The 26,315-nt window shown below is 49.3% G+C and overlaps 1 protein-coding gene across 1 annotated transcript in view; it reads left to right on the top strand.

Moving 5' to 3' along the window:
• The window catches only part of LOC140398279 (eIF-2-alpha kinase GCN2-like), a 257,905-nt gene that overhangs the window by 34,405 nt on the left and 197,185 nt on the right, over positions 1–26,315 (top strand). Inside the window, 3 exon segments of the mRNA XM_072486762.1 lie at positions 6,547–6,561; positions 12,738–12,818; positions 24,637–24,800. Of these exon segments, the coding sequence (XP_072342863.1) occupies positions 6,547–6,561; positions 12,738–12,818; positions 24,637–24,800 (260 nt within the window).

The following is a 26,315-nucleotide window of genomic DNA, read 5'->3' as shown; positions in this document are numbered from 1 at the left end:
GCAACCCATATTTTTCCGTCAGCGCTCCCAGACTCGCAAACGTCCCATCTACAAACCGATCTCTCAGTTGTACTACCCCAGCTCTTTGCCATGCTCCAAATCCCCCATCTATTCTCCCCGGAACGAACCTATGATTGTTTCTTATCGGGGACCGCACCGAAGCTCCCGTCCTTCCCCTATGCCGTCTCCACTGCCCCCAAATTTTCAATGTAGCCACCACCACCGGGCTGGTATTTCTTTGGTGAGAACGGCAACGGTGCCGTCACCATTGCTTGTAGGCTAGTCCCCCTGCAGGACGCCCTCTCCAATCTCTTCCACGCTGCTCCCTCCCCTTCTCCCATCCACTTACACACCATTGAAACATTGGCGGCCCAGTAGTACTCACTTAGGCTCGGTAGAGCCAGCCCCCCCTCTGTCCCTACTACGCTGCAAGAATCCCCTCCTCACTCTCGGGGTCTTCCCAGCCCACACAAAACTCAGAATACTCTTCTCGATTCTTTTGAAAAAAGCCTTCGTGATCACCACCGGGAGGCACTGAAACACAAAAAGGAATCTCGGGAGGACCACCATTTTAACCGCCTGCACCCTACCCGCCAATGACAGGGACACCATGTCCCATCTCTTAAAGTCCTCCTCCATCTGTTCCACCAACCGCGTTAAATTAAGCCTATGTAATGTACCCCAATTCTTGGCTATCTGGATCCCCAAGTACCGGAAGTCCATTGTTACCTTCCTCAACGGTAAATCCTCTATCTCTCTGCTCTGCTCCCCTGGATGCACCACAAACAACTCACTTTTCCCCATGTTCACATTATCTCTGGCATCCCCTCCGCCGGGTCCGCCACATATAGCAACAAATCATCCGCATATAGAGATACCCGGTGTTCTCCCCCCCCCCCCCCCCCCCCCCCCCCCCCAAGTACTCCCCTCCACTTCCTGGAACCCCTCAATGCTATGGCCAGGGGTTCAATCGCCAGTGCAAACAATAACGGGGACAGAGGACATCCCTGCCTCATCCCTCTATGGAGCCGAAAATAGTCAGACCCCCGTCCATTCGTGACCACGCTCGCCATCGGGGCCCTATACAGCAACTGTACCCACCTGATATACCCATCCCCAAAGCCAAATCTCCTCAGCACCTCCCACAAATAATCCCACTCCACTCTATCAAATGCTTTCTCGGCATCCATCGCCACCACTATCTCCGCTTCCCCCTCTGGTGGGGGCATCATCACCCTAGCAGCCTCCGTATATTTGTGTTCAGCTGTCTCCCCTTCACAAACCCAGTTTGGTCCTCATGGACCACCCTCGGGACACAATCCTCTATCCTCATTGCCATTACCTTGGCCAGAATCTTAGCATCCACATTCAGGAGGGAAATGGGCCTGTAGGACCCGCATTGCAGCGGGTCTTTTTCATTCTTTAGGAGAACCGATATCGTTGCCTCTGACATAGTCGGGGGCAGCTGCCCCCTTTCCCTCGCCTCATTAAAGGTTCTCATCAGTAGCGGGGCCAGGAAGTCCATATATTTCTTATAGAATTCAACTGGGAATCCGTCTGGTCCCGGGGCCTTCCCCGCCTGCATGCTCCCAATCCCTTTCACTACTTCCTCCATCTCAATCTGTGTACCCAGTCCCACCCTCTCCTGCTCGTCCACCTTAGGAAATTCCAGCTGATCCAGAAAGCACATCATTCTCTCCTTCCCTTCCGGGGGCTGAGCTTCATATAATCTTTCGTAAAATGCCTTGAACACTCCATTCACTCTCTCCGCTCCCCGCTCCATCTCTCCCTCCTCATCTCTCACTCCTCATCTCTCACCCCCCCTATCTCCCTCGCTGCTCCCCTTTTCCTCAGTTGGTGGGCCAGCAACCTGCTCGCCTTCTCCCCGTATTCGTACTGTACACCCTGTGCCTTCCTCCATTGTGCCTCTGCATTACCCGTAGTCAACAAGTCAAATTCTACATGTAGCCTTTGCCTTTCCCTGTACAGTCCCTCCTCCGGTGCCTCCGCATATTGTCTGTCCACCCTCAGAAGTTCTTTCAACAACCGCTCCCTTTCCCTACCCTCCTGCTTTCCTTTATGTGCCCTAATTGATATCAACTCCCCTCTAACCACTGCCTTCAGCGCCTCCCAGACCACTCCCACCTGCACCTCCCCATTATCATTGAGTTCCAAGTACCTTTCAATACACCCCCTCACCCTTAAACACACCCCCTCATCTGCCAATAATCCCATGTCCATTCTCCAGGGTGGACGCTGTTGTTTTTCTTCCCCTATCTCCAGGTCCACACAATGTGGAGCATGATCCGAAATGGCTATAGCCGTGTACTCCGTCCCCGTCACCTTTGGGATCAGTGCCCTTCCCAAAACAAAAAAATCTATTCGTGAATAGACTTTGTGGACATAGGAGAAAAACGAAAACTCCTTCCTCCTAGGTCTACTAAATCTCCAGGGGTCTTCTCCTCCCATCTGCTCCATAAAATCCTTCAGCACCCTAGCTGCAGCCGGCCTCCTTCCGGTCCTGGACCTCGATCTGTCCAGCCCCGTATTAAAATCTCCACCCATTACCAACTTCCCCACTTCTAGGTCCGGGATTCGTCCTAACATACGCCTCATAAAGTTGGCATCATCCCAGTTTGGGGCATACACATTCACTAATACCACCGCCTCCCCTTGCAATTTGCCACTCACCATCACGTATCTGCCCCCACTATCCGCCACTATAGTCATTGCCTCAAACATTACCCGCTTCCCCACTAGTATGGCCACCCCCCTGTTTTTTGCGTCTAGCCCCGAATGAAACACCTGCCCCACCCATCCTTTGCGTAGTCTGACCTGGTCTATCAGCTTCAGATGCGTCTCCTGAAGCATAACCACATCTGCCTTAAGTTTCTTTAGGTGTGCGAGTACCCGTGCCCTCTTAATCGGCCCGTTCAGCCCTCTCACATTCCACGTGATCAACCGGGTTGGGGGCTTCTTCTCTCTGTCTCTCTGTCTCTCTCTCTCTCTCTCTCTCTCTCTCTCTCTCTCTCTCTCTCTCTCTCTCTCTCTCTCTCTCTCTCTCTCTCTCTCTCTCTTCCCCCCCCCCCCCCCCCCCCCGACGACTAGCCATCTCCTTTTTCAATGCAGCTCCTCACCCGGTTCCCACGTAGCCGTATCTCCCCCAAGTGGCGCCCCCCCGCCTCGACCCCCCCCCCCCAATACCAGCTCCCCTTTCCCCCAGCAGCAGCAACCCGGTTAACCCCCCCCGCTAGATCCCAAACTAGCGTAATTGCACCCCCCATGTTGCCCCCAGAGGTCAGCAAACTGGCCGACCTCGGCTTCCCCCCGTGACCTCGGCTCACACTGTGCGAGGCCCCCTCCTTCCTGCTTCCCTGTTCCCGCCGTGATTACCATAGCGCGGGAATAAAGCCCGCGCTTTCTTTTGGCCCCGCCCCCAATGGCCGGCGCCCCCAGCTCCTCATCCTCCCCTCCCTCCCCCACGACATGGGGAAGAGAAAAGTTACAGGGTCGCAGGATTAACAACTTGGGAAGTCATCTTTTCCCCCCCTTCATCCCACATATTCAACCCCCCCCCACTTTGTCCCAAACGTTCTTTTTCTGGCCCGCTCACTCCAGTTTCTCCTCGACAATAAATGTCCACGCCTCATCTGCCGTTCGAAGTAGTGGTGCTTCCCTTGATGTGTGACCCACAGTCTTGCCGGTTGCAGCATTCCAAATTTAATCTTCCTTTTGTGCAGCACCGCCTTGTCCCGATTAAAGCTTGCCCTACTTCTCGCCACCTCCGCACTCCAATCTTGATACACGCGGATCAACGCATTCTCCCACCTACTGTTCCAAGTTTTCTTGGCCCATCTGAGGACCATCTCTCTGTCCTTGTATCGGAGGATTGCTCGAGGAATTTCTCCAGCCCTCGGTCTTCGCGCCATAACTCGATAGGCTCCCTCCACCTCCAGCGGACCCGTCGGGGCCTCCGATCCCATTAACGAGTGCAGCATCGTGCTCACATATGCCTTGACGTCCGCCCCTTCTACACCTTCGGGAAGACCAAGAATCCTTAAATTCTTCCTCCTCGCATTATTCTCCAGCACCTCCAGCCTTTCCACACATCTTTTGTGTTGTGCCTCGTGCATCTCTGTTTTCACCACCAGGCTCTGTATGTCGTCCTCATTCTCAGCAGCCTTTGCCTTCACGACCCGAAGCTCCTGTTCCTGGGTCTTTTGCTCCTCCTTTAGCCCCTCCTTTAGCCCCTCAATCGCTTGTAATATCGGGGCCAACAGCTCCTTCTTCATCTCCTTTTTTAGTTCTTCCACGCAACGCCGCAGGAACTCTTGTTGGTCAGGGCCCCATATTAAACAGCCACCTTCCGATGCCATCTTGCTTTGTGCCTGCTTTCTGGCCGCTGCTCTAGAGGATCCACCGCAATCCGGCCACTTTCCTCTCTTTTTTTCCATCCGTGTCCAGGGGGGATTCCCTTCTGGATTACAGCACAGTGTTTTTTGCCGTTAAAATTGCCGTTGGGGCTCCTATCAAGAGCCCAAAAGTCCGTTCCACCGGGAGCTGCCGAAACGTGCGACTTAGCTGGACATCGCCGCACCCGGAAGTCAAAACAATATTTTTCATTGTACCTCGGCACATGTGACAAATCAAATCCAAATCCCTACTGCATCTCAAAGCCCTCCGTTGACCCCCTCAACTCAAACTTAATCTCCTCCAACTGGAGAAAGTTGCACAGCCAGGCCGCCACCCCACGCCACCACCCCTGGCAATGAGCGAGGTGAAGGCCTCCAATATTGGCCCTTTTTCCCTCCAGAAGCTCCGGCACTTCTGATACCACAAAAATTGCTACCATTGGGTCTGGTCTAACCTCCACCCCTACTATCTTAGATAGTATCCCAAACACTGCCTCCCAAACACTCTCTCCAGCTTCTCGCAACTTCAGAACATGTGCACATGTTCGCCGGCTCAAATCACACTTCTCACACTCATCGGCCACCCCTGGAAGAACCCACTCATCCTCGCCTGAGTCATATGCACCACCTTGAACTGAATCAAGCTCATCCTCACGCAGAAGGAGGTTGAGTTCACCCTCTGCATCGCCTCGCCCTACAGACCCCAGCCTATTTCCCCCCCTCAACTCATCCTGCCATTTGATCTTGATCCTCACCATTTGCGCCCCACCCCCGCTCCCCCAACTACCTGTATATATCTCCAATCCTACCAACCCCCACTAATCCGGGAGCAGCAGCAGTTGCTCCAATGAAGTGTACTTGGGCAACCTGGGAAACTCTTTTCGCGCAATGTCACGCACTGCATATATCTAAACGTGCTATCCCTCAGTAACTCAAACCTCTTCTGCATCTCATCCAGATCTGCAAACCTCCCTTCCGAGTACAAGTCTCTAACTCTCTCGAGCCCCACCTCCCTCCATTTCCCATACATCCATCCAATACCCCTCCAACACCCCCCACTTGAACCTGTGTTTCCCACGCAGTAGCATCAACAGGATACCAGGTTCTCTTTAGTACAGGTTCCCCAGCCGGATCGCCACCCCTGGCAGTGTTGTTGACCGACATTCCAACAGAATCCTTCGCCGAACAACTAGAGAGGCGAAGGCAGCAACGTCGGTCTTCTTCCCCTCCAACAGCTCCGGCATTTCCAACACCCCAAAAACCACCAACATAGGGTCCGGCCTGGCCTCTGCCCCCACAATCTTTGATAACGTCCCAAACACCCCCTCCCAGTATCTCTCCAACTTCTCACAGCCCCAGAACATATGTTTTTTTAAAGTAAATTTAGAGTACCCAATTTGTTTTCTAATTATGGGCAATTTAGTGTGGCCAATCTACCTACCCTGCACATCTTTGGGTTGTGGGGGTGAGACCCACGCAGGCGCGGGGAGAATGTTCCCGGAATGTGGCGACTAGGGGCTTTTCACAGTAACTTCATTTGAAGCCTCCTTGTGACAATAAGCGATTTTCATTTCATTCATTTTCATTTCATTTCAACACCGACATCCCCTCCAACTTAAAATGTCTCCTGAACTGATACCACACACTGACTGTCGACTCCACCAGCGGGCTCCCCGTATACTTCCCCAGGGCTTATGGCTGCGGAGCCGTCACCATGGCCCTTTGACTGGACCTACAGGACTCTCCCTCAGACTGGACCACCTACAGGACTCCTCTTTATTTTCTTTCCTGATTTTGCTGACTCATGTTGTTAGTAGCTTCCATAGGCACACAGCAGCCTTCACCCAAGCGGCCATTCTTTAGGGCAGCTTATCTGCCATTGTGGTGAATTGTAGAAAGCCAGATTATATCTTCACTTGATATCCACATATTTGCTCATTTTCTGACTTGCTGGATAGCAGCCAAGGGCAGGAGCCCTAGCTGAATTCCCACAGATCCTCTTTAGTTCACCTTGAATGTGTGCTGCCACCCTGAGTAAGAAGAGCTGTTTCAGCAAAGCCTAAGACTATGGAGTAAACTAGCGTAGTCAGTTGCACACTGGAATTGCCATCAAAAAGATTTACAAGGCAGTTAGAATATTCAGAAACTAGTATTGTTGGAATCCAGCTAGTTCTTCTGGTGTGAGCTTGTATTCTCATTGAAGCTTGAGTTGTGCAGATGTGTGTTTAAAGCACACAAAGATATGACTGTTAATAGGAAGAATGTCCCGGGCCACCGAGTGCTATTTGCAGGAGTCTATTCTGGGTCCAGTTCCGTTCATGGTTTGAGGCTGTTTTCAACAGGACTGGGTCATGTACAGTGATTTGTCTTGACGTTACTTTAAATTGGAATGGATTATTGACAATTCTAGTGAAACATGTGCCCTTTTGAAATAATTGATTGTTTCTGCATTCACCACACATCTGGGCAGCAGGTTGGAGGACATTGCCACGTAAAAAAGTTCTTCATCTCATTCCCCCTGCATCTGTTTTTAAAAAAAAAATTGTATTTTATTCCAAACATTCAAAAGCACGAAGGCACAAATAAATCAAAGAATATTCTCCACATCTCACAGTTTGTGCAAGTTTCCCCCCCTTTTCACCCCCCCCCCCCCCCCCCCCCAAACAAATAATTCCTCAAACATGGTGATGAACAGTCTCAGAGCCCTCCACTGATCCTCTCAATTTGAACTTATTCTTCTCCAGCCGGAGAAAGTAGTACATGTTCCCCTGGCAGTGTTGTTAACCGACATTCCAACAGAATCCTTCGCCGAACAACTAGAGAGGCGAAGGCAACAACGTCGGCCTTCTTCCCCTCCAACAGCTCCGGCATTTCCAGCACCCTAAAAACCGCCAACGTACGGTCCGGCCTGGCCTCTGCCCCCACAATCTTTGATAACGTCCCAAACACCCCCTCCCAGTATCTCTCCAACTTCTCACAGCCCCAGAACATATGTTTTTTTAAAGTAAATTTAGAGTACCTAATTTGTTTTCTAATTATGGGCAATTTAGTGTGGCCAATCTACCTACCCTGCACATCTTTGGGTTGTGGGGGTGAGACCCATGCAGACGCGGGGAGAATGTGCAAACTCCACACGGACCGTGACCAGAGACTGGGAATGAACCCGGGTCCTCAGCACCTTGAGGCAGCAGTGCTAGCCACAGAGCCACCCCGCTCCAAAACGTATGTGCGTGATTTGCTAGCCCTCGCCTACACTTCTCACGCTTGTCTGCCACCCCCTGGAAGAACCCACTCACCTCACCCGATTCATATGCACTCTGTGCATCACCTTTTCGTTTTTAAATTTAGAGTACTGGGACCTCGGTGCCGTGAGGCAACAATGCTAACCACTGCGCCACCGTGCTGCCCCTTCACATGCGTATTTAACGGTGATTTGGGCCTATATGACCCACACTCTAGTGGGTCCTTCCCCTTCTTCAGAATTAGTGTGACCAATGCCTGAGTCAGTGTCTCTGGCAACTCCCCCTTCTCCAGCGCCTCACTAAACATCCCAATAGATGTGGTCAAGCTCCTTCGCGAACTCCTTATAGTACTTAGCCGGCCAGCCCCGTGGCCTTCCCCGACTTCATCCTTTTTATGCTATCCATCATCTCTCGCGGCCCTAGTGGCTCCTCCAACGCCTGCCTCCTCTCCTCATCCAGGTGCTGGATTTCTAGCTCGTCCAAAAACCACCTCACGTCCCCTTCCCCGCCACTCGAATTGGCCCTATACAACTTCTCATAATACTCCCTGAATGCCTCATTTATCTTCCCTGGCTCCGACACTACCTCCCCTTCCCTGTCCGTGTACTCAGGATTTCCCTAGACGCGGCCTGCCTCCGCTTTCTCTCCATAATCATACTGCAACCCCCTCGCCCTCCATAGCTGCCCCACTGCCTTCCCTGTCGTCAGGCTATCGAACTGCCTCTGTAACTTCTTTCTCTCTGCCAACCCCTCCTTGGTGGGGGCCCTCAAACTTTTCTTGCCCACCTCAACTATCTCATCCAACAACCATCCCTCCTCCTCCCATCTCTGTGCACCTTGAATGAGATAAGCTCCCTCCGAACCACCGCCTTCAATGCCTTCCAAAATGTAGCCGCCGATGCCTCCCCATTCTGATTCAACTCCACATAGTCTCTGATCACCGACCGTACCTTCTCACAGAGCCCCTTGTCCGCTCGAAGCCCGGAGTCTAACCTCTCCTGGCCTCTGCTCCTGCCTTGAGCTAAGTCTATCCTCCAACCAGTGTGGCGCATGGTCCGCCATCACGATTCCTGCACAATCCGTCCCCACCACCTCATCAACACCGCTCAACTCACCACAAAAAAATTAATTCTGGAGTATACGTTGTACACGTGTGAGAAGAAGGAGTACTCCCTTTCCCGGGTTCCTAAACCTCCATGATTCCACCATTCCCATCCTTTACATAAACCCTCCCAGCTCGTTCGCCATCCTCAACCTTCCCATTGACTTAGGGCTTTGCCTGTCCACTCTCGGCTCTGGTACACAATTAAAGTCACCCATAATGAACTGATGCGTGTTCAGGTCTGGAATCGTTCGCAGCAACCCCTTCACAAACCTCACGTCTTCCGGCGCATAAACATTCACGAGCACCACATGCATCCGTACCAACACCCGCTCACTATTACATATCTCTCCCCTGGACCCCGCACTTCCTTGGCACCTACAAACTCTGTTCTTTTGCTCAGCAGGATGGCCACCCACCGTGACTTTGAATCAAACCTCGAGTTAAATACCTGACCCACCCATCCCTCTCTCAACCTAACCTGATCCTTCACTTGGAGGTGCATCACCTGCAGAAAGACCACCCCCGTGTTCAAGCTCCAAGTGCGCAAAGACCCGAGACCTCTTCACCAGCCCATTCAGCCTCCGTATGTTCCATATTATGAACCTTACCGGAGGTTTGCGCCTCCTTTTCCCTCTACTGTCCACCATCCTCGCCTTCCGATTCTGTACCCTTTAATTTCACCCTAGATTGGGCGCATCTAAGATGGCCACCTTCTCCATCTATGACCCCTCTCCTGCCCCAACACTGCCACATCATGTCCCCTCTCCCTCCCCCACTTGGCCAACCCCGCGGCCACCTCCCCTACCTCACTTCCATTCACCAGTATTACCTAACAGTGTGGCAGCTCCTGCCCGATGGTCCCTCCTATCTACCCTTCGCCCCACCTTCTCCTTGGTCTGAGCAAATGGCTCACTGTGGAACCCACCCATCGGGAGGGGAGGGGTGATAGCAAACAATTACAACAAAATCATCCCACACGAGGGAAAAAAAAACCACCCTCAGGCCCCCACACTACTCGCATCTTCCGCACTCTGTTGTTCCAGCTCCTCCGTCTCCCATCAACGTTCAGTTCTTCCACAGTTTATGGTCTCTAGTAAAGTCATTGACCTCCTCTGGAGTTTTGAAATATTACTCCTGGCCTTCAAAAGTCACCCACAGTTTCGCCGGGTACAGCACCCCAAACCTTTTTGAAAAATACATTTAGAGTATCCAATTCTTTCTTTTTTCCAATTAAAGGGCAATTTAGCGTGGCCAATCCACTTACCTGCATATCTTTGAGTTGTGTGGCTGAGAATCATGCAAATACTGGGAGAATGTGCACGGACAATGCTCCAGGGCTGGGATTGAACCTGTGTCCTCAGCGCCATGAGGCAGCAGTGCTAACCACTGCGCCAGCATGCCACCGTTCAGCAACCCAAACTTGATCTGCCTTCAGTATAGAACTGCTTTCGCTTTGTTAAACCCGGTGCTCCTTTTCGGCAGCTCCACTCCAATGTCCTGATACATTCGGTCCATGTTCCCCTCCCATTCGCAGTTCCGCTTCTCCTGGCCCACCACAGGATTGTTTCCTTCTCCACAAACATATGGAGCCTCACAATCGCCGCCCGCGGCAGCTACCCTGCTCTTGGCTTCTGCCTTAGGGACCTGTGCGTCCTATCCACCTCTGGGGCTTGTCTAGTACCCCCTCCGCCACCCACCCGACAGTGTCCTTGAGATGTTTCTCGTGGCACTTGTACCTTCCACACCTTCAGGCAGGTCGACGATACGCAGGTTCTGCGTTCTGGATCTATTCTCCTGCTCCCCTACCTTTGCTCTTAATGACTTGCAAAGGTCACCCAGGAGCCCCACCTCCAATGCCCCCACCTGATCACTGTGGCCCGACATCACCCTCTCCACCTGCCGGATATGCGGCCCCTGTGCCTCCAAACACTTCTCGATTTTCTCCATCGAGCCTTTCAGGGATGCAACCGCTCCTTCGATGGCCGTTGACCGATTTTCTTGCATCTCGTTTCTTTGTTGGCAGAACTACTCTCTGATGACGCAATCAGCTGCTCCATCCGGGGTTTTCCAACTTGCAACAACCCTTCCCCCTTCTCCGCCTTCCCAATTGCTACTGCGCCATAGGTCTCCTCTAGTTCTATGGCCAGGGTCTGAAAACCAGCAGGCATACCAATCTCAGGGGGAACTGCTTCTCCACACCTTCAGCTACACTTTCCTGTTGAATTCCCCTGTTTTCGGGTAAAAAGAGCTCAAATCAACACTTTGAGCTGGAGCTGCCCTGTGTGTGACCACTCACTCCATGGCCGCCACCGGAAGTTACCCCCTTGCATCTGTTGCCCAAACCATGAGGATGAGAATTTTAAAATTGCAATGTTGATGTCAGTCTGCCAAGGTAAGTCAGTGCACACAGGGTTGTTGAATAAATATTTAATGGTACAAGTTAGGGATGCAAGCTGCAGAGTTTTTGATGAGCTCATGTTTATGAAGGTGGTAGTTGGCCCAGGCAGCATTGGAATAATCAATCTGGAAGTAACAAAAGCGTGAGTTAAAAAAAAAAAAGTCTTGCTACAAACTATACAAAGCACTAGTTAGACTACACCTGGAATACTGTGAATAGTTTTGGTCCCCTGATCTAAGGAAAGGTATACTGGCATTGGAGACAGTCCAGACAAGGTTCATTAGGTTGATCCCGAGTGTGGAGTGATTTTCTTATGAGGAGCGTTTGAGTCGATTCAGCCTGTACTCACTGGAGTTTATAAAAATGAGAGGCGATCTTATTGAGCCATATAGGATTCTCAGGGCAGTTGACAGGGTAGATGCTGAGATGTTATTTCCCCTTGCAGGAGAGTCTAGGACCAGAGGACATATCTCAGAGTAAGGGGTCGCTCAATTAGTACTGAGATGAGGAGCAATTTATTTTTTCAGAGGGTAGTGAATCTGTGGAATTCTTTACTGCAGAGGATCATTAAGTATGTTTATGACTGGGGTGGGGGTGGGGGGGGGGGGGGGGGGGGGGGGGTGGGGGTTGGGGGGGTGGGGGGGGCGGTTGGGGGGGGGGGTTGGGGGGGGGTGGGGGGGGGGGGGTTGGGGGGGTGCACGGTGGTACAGTGGTTAGCACTGCTGCCTCACGGCACCGTGGACCCAGGTTTGATCCTGGCCCCCAGTCACTGTGTGGAGTTTGCACGTTCTCCCCTGTCTGTGTGAGTCTCACCCCCACGACCCAAAAAGATCTGCAGGGTAGGTGGATTGGCCATGGTAAATTGCCCCTTAATTGGAAAAAAGAAGAATTCGGTACTCTAAATTAATTTTAAAAAAGTATGTTCATGACCGAGATAGACAGATTTCTAATCAGTATGGGAATCAAGGGTAATGGGGATAAGGTGGGAAAGTGGAGTTGAGGCTTTCACTTGTACCGAACCATCTGTAAGTGGATACAGGTTTTCTTTATCTACTTCATTAAAATCGCATATTATTTTTGAACACCTCTATTAAATTTGCTGCTCTGATGAGGACAATCCCAGCTTCTCCAGCCTCTCCAGATACCTTAAACCTTGTATACCAGGTACCATTCGAGCAAATCTTCTCTGTACTCTATCCAAGACTTTGACATCCTTCTACAAGTATGGTGCCCAAAATTGAACAAAAATAGTGAGCTAAAGTCAAGCTAGTGATTTATGAAGATTCAGTTGAACTTTCTTGCTTTTGTATTCTGTGTTTTATTTACAGATGTAGCAACTTTTCCAGTTCTGACAAAAGGTCATTGACCTGAAACGTTAATCCTGCTTCCATTTCCATAGATGCTGCCAGACCTGATGAGTGTTTCTAAGTTTCTCTTTTCTCATTTTAGATTTCCAAGATCCCTAATATGTTGCCTTTCTTTAAAAAACTTCCCAGCTTAGTCTGTTGCAGACTTGAGACATTTTTTGAAACCAGATTAAAAATAATAATAACAAGATTGTTACACTCATTTTTTTAAAGCAACGTCAACTCCTCGAAGAAATACAGAGACTCGAAGAGGAGAAGAGAGATGCAAAGAAACTAAACCAGTTGGCCAAGCAGGTGCGTAGTGTTATATCTCTTCAGGATCCAGAACCATGAGGGGTAGATGAAAAAATTGATTGAGTTTTTTATGAAGTTTCTTGAAGAAGTAACTCAGAGGGTTGATGTTGGTAGTGTGATTGATGTTGTTTATGTGGACTTTAAAAAGGCATTTGATAAAGTGCCACATAATAGATTTGTTCGCAAAACAAAAAACATATGGGATTAAAAGAGCAGTGACAGCATGGATATGAAGTTGGCTGAGGCAGAAAGCAGAGAGTAGTGAATGGTTGTTCACCTGACTGGAAGGAGGTTCACAAGTGTCCTGTAGGTTGTTATTGGGGCCACTGCACATTTTGTTATACACTAATGACCCGAACTTGGATATACCGGGGAAAATTTCAATGTTTGCAGATGGTGCAAAATGTGGAAATGTGGTACACAGTGAGAAGGCCAGCAGCTGATTTCAAGCGAATATAGACAGATCTGTGAAATAAGTGAACACCTAAGAACATAAGAATTAGGAGTGGGAGTCCGCATCTTGTAAAGATGTGGTGGGTCAAAATCTTGGCTGTTGTTTTTGCAGTGTTTGTTCTAGCTGGGAATGCTTCCACCCATTTCGTAAACGTGTCTATCACCACAAGTACATATTTATAGCCATTCCTGCAAGGGGGCAATGGTCCTATAAAATCAATCTGGAGGTTAGTCCAGGGGCCATTAACGGGTCGGGTGTGGCTGAGTTGAGCCTTTTTGGCATATCTGTCCGGATTATTCTGGGCACAGTTAAGACAATTCTCGATGTAGTGATTTACATCATCCTTTAAATTCGGCCACCAACAAAGCTGCTTGAGATGGGCTGTAGCGGGATCGATTCCCTGATGTCCATGACCGTCATGGAACAAACAAATCAGTTGATTCCTGTCCTGTTCAGGAACCACATAAAGGGTGTCTTTTAACACCACACTGTCATGTGTGGTCAGTGCATTTTTGAACCTCTCATAGGGAGCTGGATATTTTCCTTTTACAATCTCCTTGAGATTGCTGTCCTGCTTCTGGGCCTCCACTAGATCCTCGATCCTAGTCTGTGAGACCTGAACTGCATTCACTGGTGCGCTTTCGGGGGGGTGTCCAAAAATATCCATGCCTGGAACCTGCTTTAGCCAGTGCGTCGGCTTTTACATTTCCAGGGGGGGAGGAACGATGGTGACTTCGAACTTTGTTCTGTGCCCTCGCTAAGATGTGACGGAGCAATGGGGCTGAGGGGAGGGGCTTTCCGTCTGCGGAAACAAATCCTCTTGCTTTCCACAGGGGTAGGAATTCCGTGCGGACATAGAGGCTATCCGAGTATATGTCTGCTGGGCTGGGGAAGGAATCTGGGTGTTCCACTATATATGCGATGGCCGCAAGCTCTACATGCGCGCCTAAGTGGCCTGGAAGTTTTATTGCTATTTCCTCTAGGGCGCATCCCTGCGCGTCCTCGACATATATACCGCAACCTGTTATGCGCTTCCCATCCAGTACTGTGGAAGATCCATCCACATAGATCTTTATGGGCTCGCACGTGTCTGTGTGCTGGGGGCTCTGGGTTGAACTACCTATCTTTCTGAGAGGTGTTTTAGCAATAAAGGGGCCTGTGTTGTGGTGTGGAGAGATAATTTCACATTCATGGGGGGGTTCCGGGGTTATGTAGGTTGTCGGCTAAAAAGGTGTGCGTCTTTGTCCGTTTAACAGTGATGTCCCGTCCCTGCAAGAGAAGGGTCCAGCTAGCTGCTCTAATCTGGCTTACTGTACCGTCCTTGAGTCGTCCGTCCAGTAAACGTTGGGTGGGGGTGTGTTCGGTGAGAATTGTGATGGGGTTCAGTCCGGTAATATACGAAAAATACTGAACTGCCCAAAATACTGCGAGCAGGTGCCTCTCACAGGCTGAAAATCCTTGCTCGACAGCATCTAAAATTCTGGAGGCGTAAGCTACGGGCCTTAACTGTTCGTGCCGTTCCTGGAGGAGCACGGCCGAAAGGCTGCGGTCTGTGGTTGCTACCTCTTTAGCGTAAGGGGAAAGCGGGTCTGGAACTTGTAGTGCGGAGGCTGCTATGAGTGCCTGTTTTAAAGAGTCCACAGCATCCGCATGCTGCGGAAGCCATTCCCAGGGGGCTCCTTTCTTTAGGAGGTCTGAGAGGGGCCCTGCCTTGCTGGCGAAACCGTCAATGTGGTTTCGGCAGTAGCCAACCAGTCCTAAAAACGACCAGAGGGCTGAAACGTTCTGGGGAAGGGGCAATTTAGCAATCGAGTCAATCCTTTTATGCTCGATCTCGTGTTTACCATGTGTGATAATTGTTCCCAAATATATCACCTTATCTTCCAAAATCTGGGCCATTTTGGGGTTGACTTTATAACCAATTGAGTGTAAGAGTTCCAGGAATTTGGACAGAAGCTCAATGTGCTCTTCCTTGGTGTCTGTCTGCAGTAGTAGGTCGTCTACGTACTGGACCAGACATTCGGGGTGAGAGAATTTGGCTAAACCATTTGCCAGCTGTCGGTGGAAAATGGAGGGGGAGTTGTGGAAGCCTTGTGGCAGGCATGTCCATGTGTACTGCTGATTTTTAAAGGTGAAGGCAAATTTGTACTGGCACGCCTTTGCCAATGGAATGGACCAGAATCCATTACTGACATCCAAAACCGTAAAGAATTGGGAATTGAGTCCCTGCTTTAGCATGGTCTCGGGACTTGTTGCTACTGTGGGGGCTGCTGCAGGGGTGACTTTGTTGAGTTCCCGGTAATCGATGGTCAGCCGCCATGATCCATCGGGCTTTCTCACTGGCCAAATCGGGGTATTATTAGTGGAGGCTACTGACCTAAGTACACCCTGCTCTAATAAGCTTTCTATTACCTTGGAGATTTCTCCCTCTGCCTCTTGGGGAAATCCATACTGTTTTTGGGGTCTAGGGTCAGGTCCTGTTATTTGTACGGAGCCAGTCATCCGTCCACAGTCCGTCCACAGTCGTGCTTGTGGGTCGCGAATGCTGCCCTGTTCTTTTGCAGAACTGCTCTAACCTGCTTGTCCGTACTAAGCGTGGTCGGGTTGAACCAAAATTTGCCTACTGCGCTAATTTTGTTTGCGTACTCTCCTATGTTGAGCGTTGCGGGGGCGCTTGTGGATTTTGCCATCTTCCAGACAGTTGCTAACTTTGCCTTAGTTTAATTGCTCTGTTTTATTACCTTTGCTCTTGAGTCGCCAGGTATCTTTATGATACCGCCACGAGGTTCAAGTCCGAGTAATGATCAATAATCCAATACACCGATTAGTAAAATTTAAATTTATTTAAAGCACGTTTATTATACACAGTAATCACTACTCATGCACAAATTCTACGTTTAAGCTACTTCTACAACTAACAGGCCTATACTTAACTTGGAACTGGCCCACCAGGTCAGGGGAACAAATGGCCTTTCGTTCGGATTCTGAGCATGCGGGATTCGAAGTTGGTACAGATTGATAGCTAGGAGCGCCTATCTCGTAGTGAGCGTTGAAGTAAGACTTACAGTTTTCGACCAGCTGCTGAAGAGTGAAGAGCTGGCGAAGCGGTGGTGAAGAGCTGGGGAAGAGCTGGAACAGAGCTGGATGTTGCTGTGTGGTGGGTGGTGACTGGGTTCATTGGAGTCTGAACTATCTGCTCTGTGGGGGGTTGGGGCGTCTTCCTCATCTAATTTTGCTCAAAAGGTTTCCTGGAATCCTTTCTGAGCTGAAAGCAGAGCTGCCTATCTCGTAGCAAGCGTTGAATTAAGACTTACGATTTCGATCTTCACTGCTCCGGTCACGGTCAATGTTGGTTCGTTGTTGCTGGGTGACCTGGGCAGGAAGAAGAGCGTGAAGAGAGCGAAGAGGTGGAGAAGAAGAGAGCGATTTGAACTTGAGGCTCAATTCTTATAGTCCCAGGGGCTTCCCGCCTTTCGGGGCAGACCCTGTATCTGGTTCCAAGTGATTGGACTTTGTCCCAATCGCTTGGTTCGATTTTCTCCAATGCTGGAGCGGTTCCCTGATCGATGGGCGGTCTTGAGGTGCTCGTTCACCTCCTTTTGTGTGGGCTCCTGCTGCCGCCGAAGAGTCTGGTTTTGCTTTGTGTGTCTAAATGTTGCTTATTGTTCCCAGGGATTGCTCATTAGTATGCAGATGGCTGTTTTGTTATGCTGATGGTTGCTGGTATCGATATTGTCTGGTCTTTCCAGAGGTAAATACACAGCCAACCTGCAGCTGCTGGTTTTTGTCTTGTTGGCTGACTTTCCCATCAGCCTTTGCCATTCGCCATTTTGAATCGGGAGTTGGCCATTTTAAGTGGCTACACTAACTCATTCTGCCCCTTCTTCTCACCACCGCCTCACATTCTCCACGTTCGCCGCCCAGTAATATTGTAGCAGGATCGGCAACGCCAACCATCCCCTCTGCCTCTGTAACAGGGTCCTCTTAACCCATGGCACTTTCCTTGCCCATAAAAAGTCAGAAATAATTGTGTCCAGTTTTGGCACAAGGTCTTCTGTATAAAGATCGGGAGTGTCTGGAATATGAGCAGGAACCTCGGCAGAATGTTCATCTTCACCATTGCACCGTCCCTGCCAAAGCCAAGTGCAGCGTGTCCCACCTCTTGAGATCTTCCCTAGCCTCCTCCACCAGTTTTGTTATATTTTCATTTGTGAAGCATCACCCATTCCCTTGCTACCTGAGTCCCCAGGTATCTAAACCTGTCTCTGGCCACCTTAAATGGCATCTCTCCTAAATTGGCTCGCCGACCCAACTCATTCACCAGGAACACTTTGCTTTTCCCTACATTTACCTTGTATCCCGAGAATGCCCCAAACTTACCGAACAAGCCCATAATCCTCTCCATGCTCTCCTACAGGTCTGAAATATACAATAGTAGGTCGTCAGCATAGTACAACACCCGATGCTCCCTTCGTCCCCTCGTAATCCCTTGCCACTCTACTGACCCCCTAGGAGCCATTACTAGAGGATCTTTTGCCAGTGCAAACAGCAGCGGCGACAGTGGGCATCCCTGCCTTGCTCCCCGTGTAGTTCAAAGTTCTGTGAAACCATGTCATTGGTCCGTATACTCACCCTTGATGCCACATATAATAGGCACACCCATGCCACAAACATCGGCCCAAACCTTCCCAGGACCTCAAACCGCCTGTCCACTCGGTTGAACGCCTTCTCCGTGTTAGACGAATTTAGTTGCTGTGATATGAAGAGTCTAAAGTTCTGTTCCTTTTTCACAAACACACACTTATTTCATTCCAACAGCCTTTGCACAAAACTCTAACTGTACATCACCTGACAGAGGCCACCTGAAACCCCTTTACATACCAGTGTCAATTAATGGATACTAAACATAAATGAGACAACTAATTGCAATGCCTTTTAACCCATTACTTAACAGCCTCTCCTTTCTTGAAGAAAAATAAATAATTAGGTGAAAACAAAATTTTAAGAAACTCAAAAACACACACATGATTTACCCCCTTTTTATTTTTTTGTTTGGACGAGAAAAAAAGACAGTCACAGAAACAAGCGCCCTTCATTAACAATATCCAAAAGTTTCTGTGAACCCGTCCCTCTTTTCGTAAAACAATCTGACAGTTGATAGCTCCTGTCGACCCATTTAATTTTTGTTATTTCCCCTCTGTCCAACATCTGCTTCAAACTTGCGATGTCTATCTGTAACCTCTTTTCATTGACACTTTTTGTAGAGTGCACATTTTCCCATGGGGATTTATTGTCAATGTGACAGTCAATAGGTATATTACCCAAATCCCCTATTCCCAACATTTCTGTCAATATCATACTTATATAAAAGGCCATATCCACCTCCTCTACAAGGCTTAATGTCTCAGCAGCCAAAGTGCTTTTTACCACTCCTTATTTTCTTTGTTTCCCACACAAGCGGGCAACATTTACCATTGTTCCCCAAAAGGAAAATTATAAAACCTGCGCTTGAAACCCCATCACATAAATTTGCGTAGGACACATCACTATAAACTATGAGTTTCAAGTGCCTAAGGTCACCTAAAACCGGGAACTTCAAAACACACTCCTGCATTTTTAGTTTGGCCAGCACTTTATTTGCTCTTATTATGTCTTCCACTTTGGGATCATTCATTTTTGTACTCAACTCTTAAGACATCAAAACTCACGTCCGGTCTAGTCTGTCTACCTAACCAGTTCAGTTCCCAATTAAACTTCGCATTGCTCTTTTTATATCTTTGAAACCATTGCGTCTTTTTGTGAAACTCGGCCACGACTAATTGCTATTGGGCTGATGCTTTCCAAATAAGATTGCTGATGCAAAGTTGCCCCCAACTTAGTCTGTTCAATTTCCAGTCCAATATATTTAAATGCACCGGAAGCCTGACTTCCAACAGTGTCAATTAATGGATACTTAACATAAATGAGACAACTAATTGCAATGTCTCTTAACCCATTACTTAACACTCCACATCCATGGACACCACTATCTCCGGTATCTGAGCTCCCGACGGGGTCATGATCATGTTTAACAGCGTCTTTATATCCCCCCACCCCCCCAGGGTCCGCCCTGTGCAGCTCCTTATAATGATCCCTAAATGCCTTGTTTAACTTCCCTGGCTCCGACACCACATACACTGCCCCAGTCTGTATCTTCAATATTTCCCTGGACACGACCTGCCTCTGTAGCTGATGCGCTAACATTCGACTTGCATTCTCTCCGTATTCGTATGGCACCCCTGTTGCCCTACGCAGCTTTCCTACTGCCCTACTGCCGTCCCCCTTGTCAGCCTAAAAAATTGCTCCTGTAATTATTTTTCCTCCTCACCAATCCCTCTGTGGTGGGCACCCTCGAGTACTCCCTATATACCTCCACTATCTTGTTCATTAGCCAATCATATTCCTCACCCCTCTTCCTTTCCACATGTGCCTTGAACGAGATGATCTCCCCTCAGACCACCGCTTTTAGTGCTTCCCAAAAAATGGGTGCCAACACCTCCTCGTTTTGATTCAATTCTACATAATCTTTAGTCATAGCCTGCACTTTGTCACAAAACCCTCTATCTGCCAACAACCCCGAATCGAGCCTCCACCCTGTTCCGATCTAAGCCGAATCTCCAGCCAATGGGGCGCATGGTCCGAGATTACTATCCCCGCGTATTCTACCCCTTCACCCTGACCAAAACCTCCCAGCTCGCCACTAAAAAGTCAACTCTGAAATATAACCTGTAAACAGGTGAAAAAAAGGAATACTCCCTTCCCCCTCTGTTCTTTAAGCGCCAGGGGTCCACCATTTCCATCTTTTCCATAAACCCACCCAGCTCCTTTGCCATTCGTATCGTACCCATCGACCTGGGGCTTGCTCTATCTACCTTTGGCTCTCGGACACAATTAAAATCTCCTCTCATAATCAACTGGTGTGTGGCCAAGTCCGGGATTGCTGCCAGCAACCCCCTCATAAAACCTACATCATTCCAATTCGGTGCATACACATTCACCAACACCCTCTAATACCCCACTCACAATCACCTATCCCCCACCTGGGTTCCTCACATCCATCACACTCACAAACCCCGTTTTCTTACTCATCAAAATTGCCACTCCCCGGGTCTTTGAATCAAACCCTGAGTGGAAAACTTGATCCATCCACTCCTTCCTTAGCCTAACCGGTCCTTCACGCAGAGGTGCGTTGCCTGCAGAAAGACCACCTCCACTTTCAAGCTCCTAAGGTGCGTAAAGACGCATCGCATTGAGCCCTTGAACATTCCACGTCATCAACCTTACTGCAGGCTTACACCTCTATTCCCCACTACCGTCCACCATCATCCCCTTTTGCCCCCCCCCCCCGGTATATTCGGACCTTGTTCCCCTTCCATTCACAGTTCCCATAGTTCTCCCTGGCCCACTGCAGAATCTTCTCTTTCTCCACAAACCTATGGAGCCTCACGATCACCGCCCACGGTGGCGGCTCCACCATCCTAGGCTTCTGCCTCAGAGACCTGTATGCTCTGTCCACTTCAGGAGCCTTATCCTACACGCCCTCCGCCACCAGCCCCGCCAGCATCCTTGTAACGTACCTCGTGGCACTCACACCTTCCTTTCCTTCAGGCAGGCCCACTATCCGCAGATTGTGCCTTCTCGATCTATTTTCCTGCTTGTCCACCTTTGCTCTCAACATCTTGTAAAGGTCTCCTAAGAGCCCCACTGTAGCCTCCAATGCCATCACCCGATCTGTGGTCTGACATCACCCTCTCAGTCTCTCAGATCTGCGACCCCTGCACCTCCAAACATTTCTCCACCCCCTCCATCGAGCCCTTCAGGGGTGCCACTGCCCCTTTGATGGCCTTCGATGGATCCTTCTTTATCTCCTTCCTCTGCTGGCGGAACTCTTCCCTGATGAAGGCCATCAACTGTTCCATCTGGGGCTTTGCTGCTTGCACTGACCCTTCCCCCTCCACCATCCTTCCACCGGCTGCTCCGCCACAGGTCCCTTCCAACTCCTTGGCCAGGCCTTTCATCTGCCGGGTTTGGTAACCAGCAGAAATACCACTTCGGGGGGGGGAACACCTCCTCCGACCTTCAGCTACACTTTTCTGTCAAAGTTGCACCCAATTTTGGGTAAAAAGAGCTTTTTTCTATGCCTTCAAGCAGGAACTGCCGTGTGTGTGACCACTTACACCATGGCCGCCACTGGATGTCCCCTGCTTTTGTAATCTATGTCTTGATTGATAAAGACAAGTGTCCCATAAGCCTTTTTCACCACCCTATCAACCTGCCCTTCTGTGTTCAGAAATCTATGGACAAACACTCCCAAGGTCCCTTTTGTTCCTTGGGACTTCCCACTGTCAAGCCATTCGTTGAATACTTCCTTGTCACATTACTCCTTCCGAAGTATATATCACCTCACACTTTTCAGGGTTAAACTCCATCTGCCACTTTTCTGCCCATTTGAACATCCCGTCTATATCTTTCTGTAACCCAAGACACTCACCCTCACTGTTAACAACCCGACCAGTTTTTGTGTGATCTCGTAAACATATTGACCCCCCCCCCCCATGTCTTTATATAAGTGACAAACAATTGGGGACCCAGCACAGATCCCTGTAGTACACCTCTGGACACTGGCTTCCAGTCACTAAAGCAGCCGTCTGTCATCACCCTCGGTGACCTACTGCTAAGTCGGAGGCGACGATATCGTTGATCCTGAAACGAGACAAAGACCCGCTGCAGTGCGGGTCATACAGGCCCATCTCCCTCCTAAATGTAGACGCCAAGTTACTGGCCAAGGTGATGGCGACTAGGATAGAGGACTGTGTCCCAGGGGTGGTACATGACAACCAGACAGGGTTTGTTAAAGGGAGGCAATTGAATGCCAGCATACAAAGGTTGCTGGGGGTAATGATGATGCCCCCACCGGAGGGGGAGGCGGAGATAGTGGTGGCAATGGATGCAGAGAAGGCATTCGATAGAGTGGAGTGGGACTACCTGTGGGAGGTACTGAAGAGATTTGGTTTTGGAGAGGGGTTCATCAGATGGGTTCAGCTCCTGTACGGGGCCCCGGTGGCAAGCGTGGTTACAAACGGGCAACGATCCGACTATTTCCGATTACATTGGGGCACAAGACAGGGGTGTCCCTTGTCCCTGTTACTGTTCGCGTTGGCAATCGAGCCATTGGCCATAGCGCTGAGGGGCTCTAAGAAGTGGAGAGGGGTGCTTAGAGGAGGAGAGGAACATCGGGTGTCATATGCGGATGATCTGCTGCTATATGTGGCGGACCCAGTGGAGGGGATGCCTGAGATAATGCAGACACTTAGGGAGTTTGGAGAGTTCTCGGGATACAAATTGAACATGGGAAAAAGTGAACTATTTGTGATGCACCCCGGGGAACAGGGCAGGGGAATAGACGATCTGCCGCTGAGGAGAGTAGCAAGGGACTTTCGATATCTAGGGATCCAGGTGGCTAGGAACTGGGGAACCTTGCATAAACTTAACTTGACATGACAGGTAGAGGAGATGGAGGAGGACTTTAAAAGGTGGGACATGGTACCCCTGTCATTGGCGGGTAGGGTACAGTCGGTCAAAATGGTGGTCCTCCCGAAGTTTCTTTTCGTGTTTCAGTACCTCCCCATATTGATTACAAAGGCCTTCTTCAAGAAAGTGGATAGGAGTATTATGAGCTTTGTGTGGGCTGGAAAGACCCCAAGGAGGGGGTTCCTGCAGCGTAGGAGGGACAGAGGGGGACTGGCACTGCCGAGCCTGAGTGATTAATATTGGGCCGCCAACGTGTTTATGATATGTAAGTGGATGAGGGAAGAAGAAGGAGGGGCGTGGAAAAGGCTGGAGATGGCGTCCTGTAGGGGAACAAGTTTAAAAGCACTGGCGATGGCGCCGTTACCGTTTTCCCCTAAAAAATACACCACAAACCCAGTGGTGGTGGCGACTTTGAAGACTTGGGGGCAGTGGAGACGACATAGGGGGATGACGGGTGCCTCGGTGTGGTCCCCGATAAGGAACAACCATAGGTTCGTCCCGGGAAGGATAGATGGGGGATTCCAATCTTGGCAACGAGCAGGAATTGTGAAATTGAAGGATTTGTTCTTGGACGGGACGTTCGCGAGTCTGGGAGCACTGGTAGAAAAATACGAGTTGCCACTGGGAATGCCTTTCGATATATGCAAGTGAGGGCATTTGCAAGGCGACAGGTGAGGGAATTTCCGCAGCTCCCGGTGCAGGGGATCCAGGACAGAGTGATCTCGGGGGCATGGGTTGGTGATGGTAAAGTGTCCGATATATACAGGGAAATGAGAGACGAGGGGGAGACGATGGTAGAGGAGCTAAAGGGTAAATGGGAGGAGGAGCTGGGGGAAGAGATTGAAGAGGGGCTGTGGGCAGATGCCCTAAGCAGGGTAAATTCCTCGTCCTCGTGTGCCAGGCTCAGCCTGATCCAATTCAAGGTTCTACACAGGGCGCATATGACGGGAGCAAGGCTGAGTAGATTTTCTAGAGTGGAGGATAGGTGCGGGAGGTGCGCGGGAAGCCCGGCGAACCACACCCACATGTTTTGGTCCTGTCCGGTATTACATGGGTTCTGGGTGGGTGTGGCAAGAGTGATCTCGAAGGTGGTGGGGGTCCGGGTCGAACCAAGCTGGGGGTTGGCTATATTTGTGGTTGCAGAAGAGCCGGGAGTGCAGGAGGCGAGAGAGGCCGATGTTTTGGCGTTTGCGTCCCTAGTAGCCCGGCGAAGGATTCTGCTAATGTGGAAAGAAGCTAAACCCCTGGGCGTGGAGGCCTGGATAAACGACATGGCTGGGTTTATAAAATTGGAGCGAATAAAGTGCGCACTAAGAGGTTCGACTCAGGAGTTCACCAGGCGGTGGCAACCGTTCCTTGACTATCTCGCAGAGCGATAAGGGAAAACAGGAAAGACAGCAGCAGCAACCCCCCCCCCCCCCCCCCCCCCCCCCCCCCCGGGGGGGGGGTTACATGTGGGTTCTTGGTTTTTTTTTGTTCTTTTCCATGCTAGTTGTTGATGATTATATTTATTTTTTCAATGTTACTATTTCTTTTTCTGCACTTGTTGTTAGTTAATATATTGTTTAAATAACGGTCAATGTACATTTTGTTACAAAGTTGTAAAATTGGAAAATTCTTTTTGATCGAAAAACTTTAATAAAATATATTAAAAAAAAAAAAAAAAAAAATCTGCCCAAGGTAAAAGACAAACGTCAGTCTTCTCACTTAACAACAGAGCTGAAATGTTCGAGTGTCTGTGTACGCGCTGTGTAATCTTCCACTTTTACTTTTTCTCTTTGCTCACATTCCCAGGAGCGGCGGGAAAGTGCACAAGTGACCATTCCAGGAAATCCTTCCAGAATTCCTGATTTAACCATGCAGTCTCCTGACAGCTCGAATGAAAATGCAGTGGACCAAGTCGATTATAAAAAGGGAGGGAACAACCGACGTCGAACAAATTCCAGCGGCCGCTCAAAGTATGGAACTTGTAGCAAAATTTGGGCAATAGGAGCATGGGTGCCACAAACATGTTGAACCTAGTTCAATTAAAGCCCAAAATGTTTACCACCCTGGTTTCTTAATTTGAGGCACTTTTAATATGACCTATTATTGATATTTAGTCAACGTTCAAGATTTGTATGGTTTCCTTCTGCATTTGGAGGATGTTCATAATGAAGAATTAGAATTGCTTTTGTTGGACCAACTTTAAAAAAAAAAAAAATTTTGAGTACCCAATTCATGGTTTTTGCCAATTAAGGGGCAATTTAGCATGGCCAATCCACCTACACTGCACATCTTTGGGTTGTGGGGGTGAGAACCATGCAAACACGGGGAGAATGTGCAGACTCCACACAGACAGTGACACAGAGTCGGGAGCGAACCTGGGACCTTAGCGCCGTGAGGCAGCAGTGCTAACCACTGAGCCACCGTGAAGCCATTTGTTGGACCAACTTTGACATTTCCACTATGTTTTCAGCTTGAACAAAGTTTAATGTTAAGTATCGGCCGTGGCTTAGTTGGGATAACTCGCCTTTGAGTCACTAGATTATCACACAAATGATCTGGTCATTATCACATTGCTGCTTGTACATGCTGCTGTTTGCTGTGTGCAAATTGTACGACAAATGTTTCCTACATTACAACAGTCGCTATACAAAAAACCTTAATTGGCTGCAATGTGCTTTGAAACGTTCATTGGTTGTTGAAAGTGTTTTTTCCTTGCCTATGATTTTGGTTGCAACTGTACAAATTAATTTCATTTATGATTCGGAGAGCTGTCTGAAAAGTTTAATTCCATCAATCTGAACTCCGTTTGAATCCAGTTCCACTTGCGTTTTTATTGCACACATGTGGAAGCAACGGGAAAGGGGAGAGAAATAACAGACTAGAAATTGAATGTTGTTGAGGGGATGATTTAGAGAGGTAATTGTAACTGGGAGACAGGTAGCAAGCCACAGGGAGCTGGTAGAGAATTCTAGAGAACAGGTGTGCAACATATGAACGAGTGGCCACAGATGGTGGAGCAGAGGAATGGTGGGATGAGATGAAGTTCACTGATAGGGGTGGATAATGTTTGCGGATATGGGATGGGGGTGGCTGGGGTGGTGATGCCACTTAAATTTGTACCCTTTAATGGATTATTTAGTGAGAATACATATATTTTTTTTAATAAACATTTTATTGAGGTATTTTTGGTATAGAAACAACAACAAAATAGACAATATACATGAAACCATAAACATAGTGCAAAAACCGTTTACCTTTCGTATAGATCCCACCCTTATTACCCCCCCCTTACTCTAACCTAGTCTACCCCCCCCCCCCCCCCCCCCACCTTCCGCCTGCTGACGATTAATTTTCCACAAGGAAGTCGACGAACCGGTGCCAGCTCCGGGTGAACCCTAACAGTGACCCTCTGAAGGCGAACTTAATTTTCTCCATACAGAGTAAGCTAGCCATGTCCGATAGCCAGGTCTCCGACTTCGGGGGCT

This window comes from Scyliorhinus torazame, chromosome 2 (genome assembly GCF_047496885.1).
Source record: "Scyliorhinus torazame isolate Kashiwa2021f chromosome 2, sScyTor2.1, whole genome shotgun sequence".
In the NCBI taxonomy this organism is placed as follows: domain Eukaryota; kingdom Metazoa; phylum Chordata; class Chondrichthyes; order Carcharhiniformes; family Scyliorhinidae; genus Scyliorhinus; species Scyliorhinus torazame.
The sequence above is the reverse complement of the archived record's forward strand: the minus strand, read 5'-3'. Positions and strand labels throughout refer to the sequence as shown.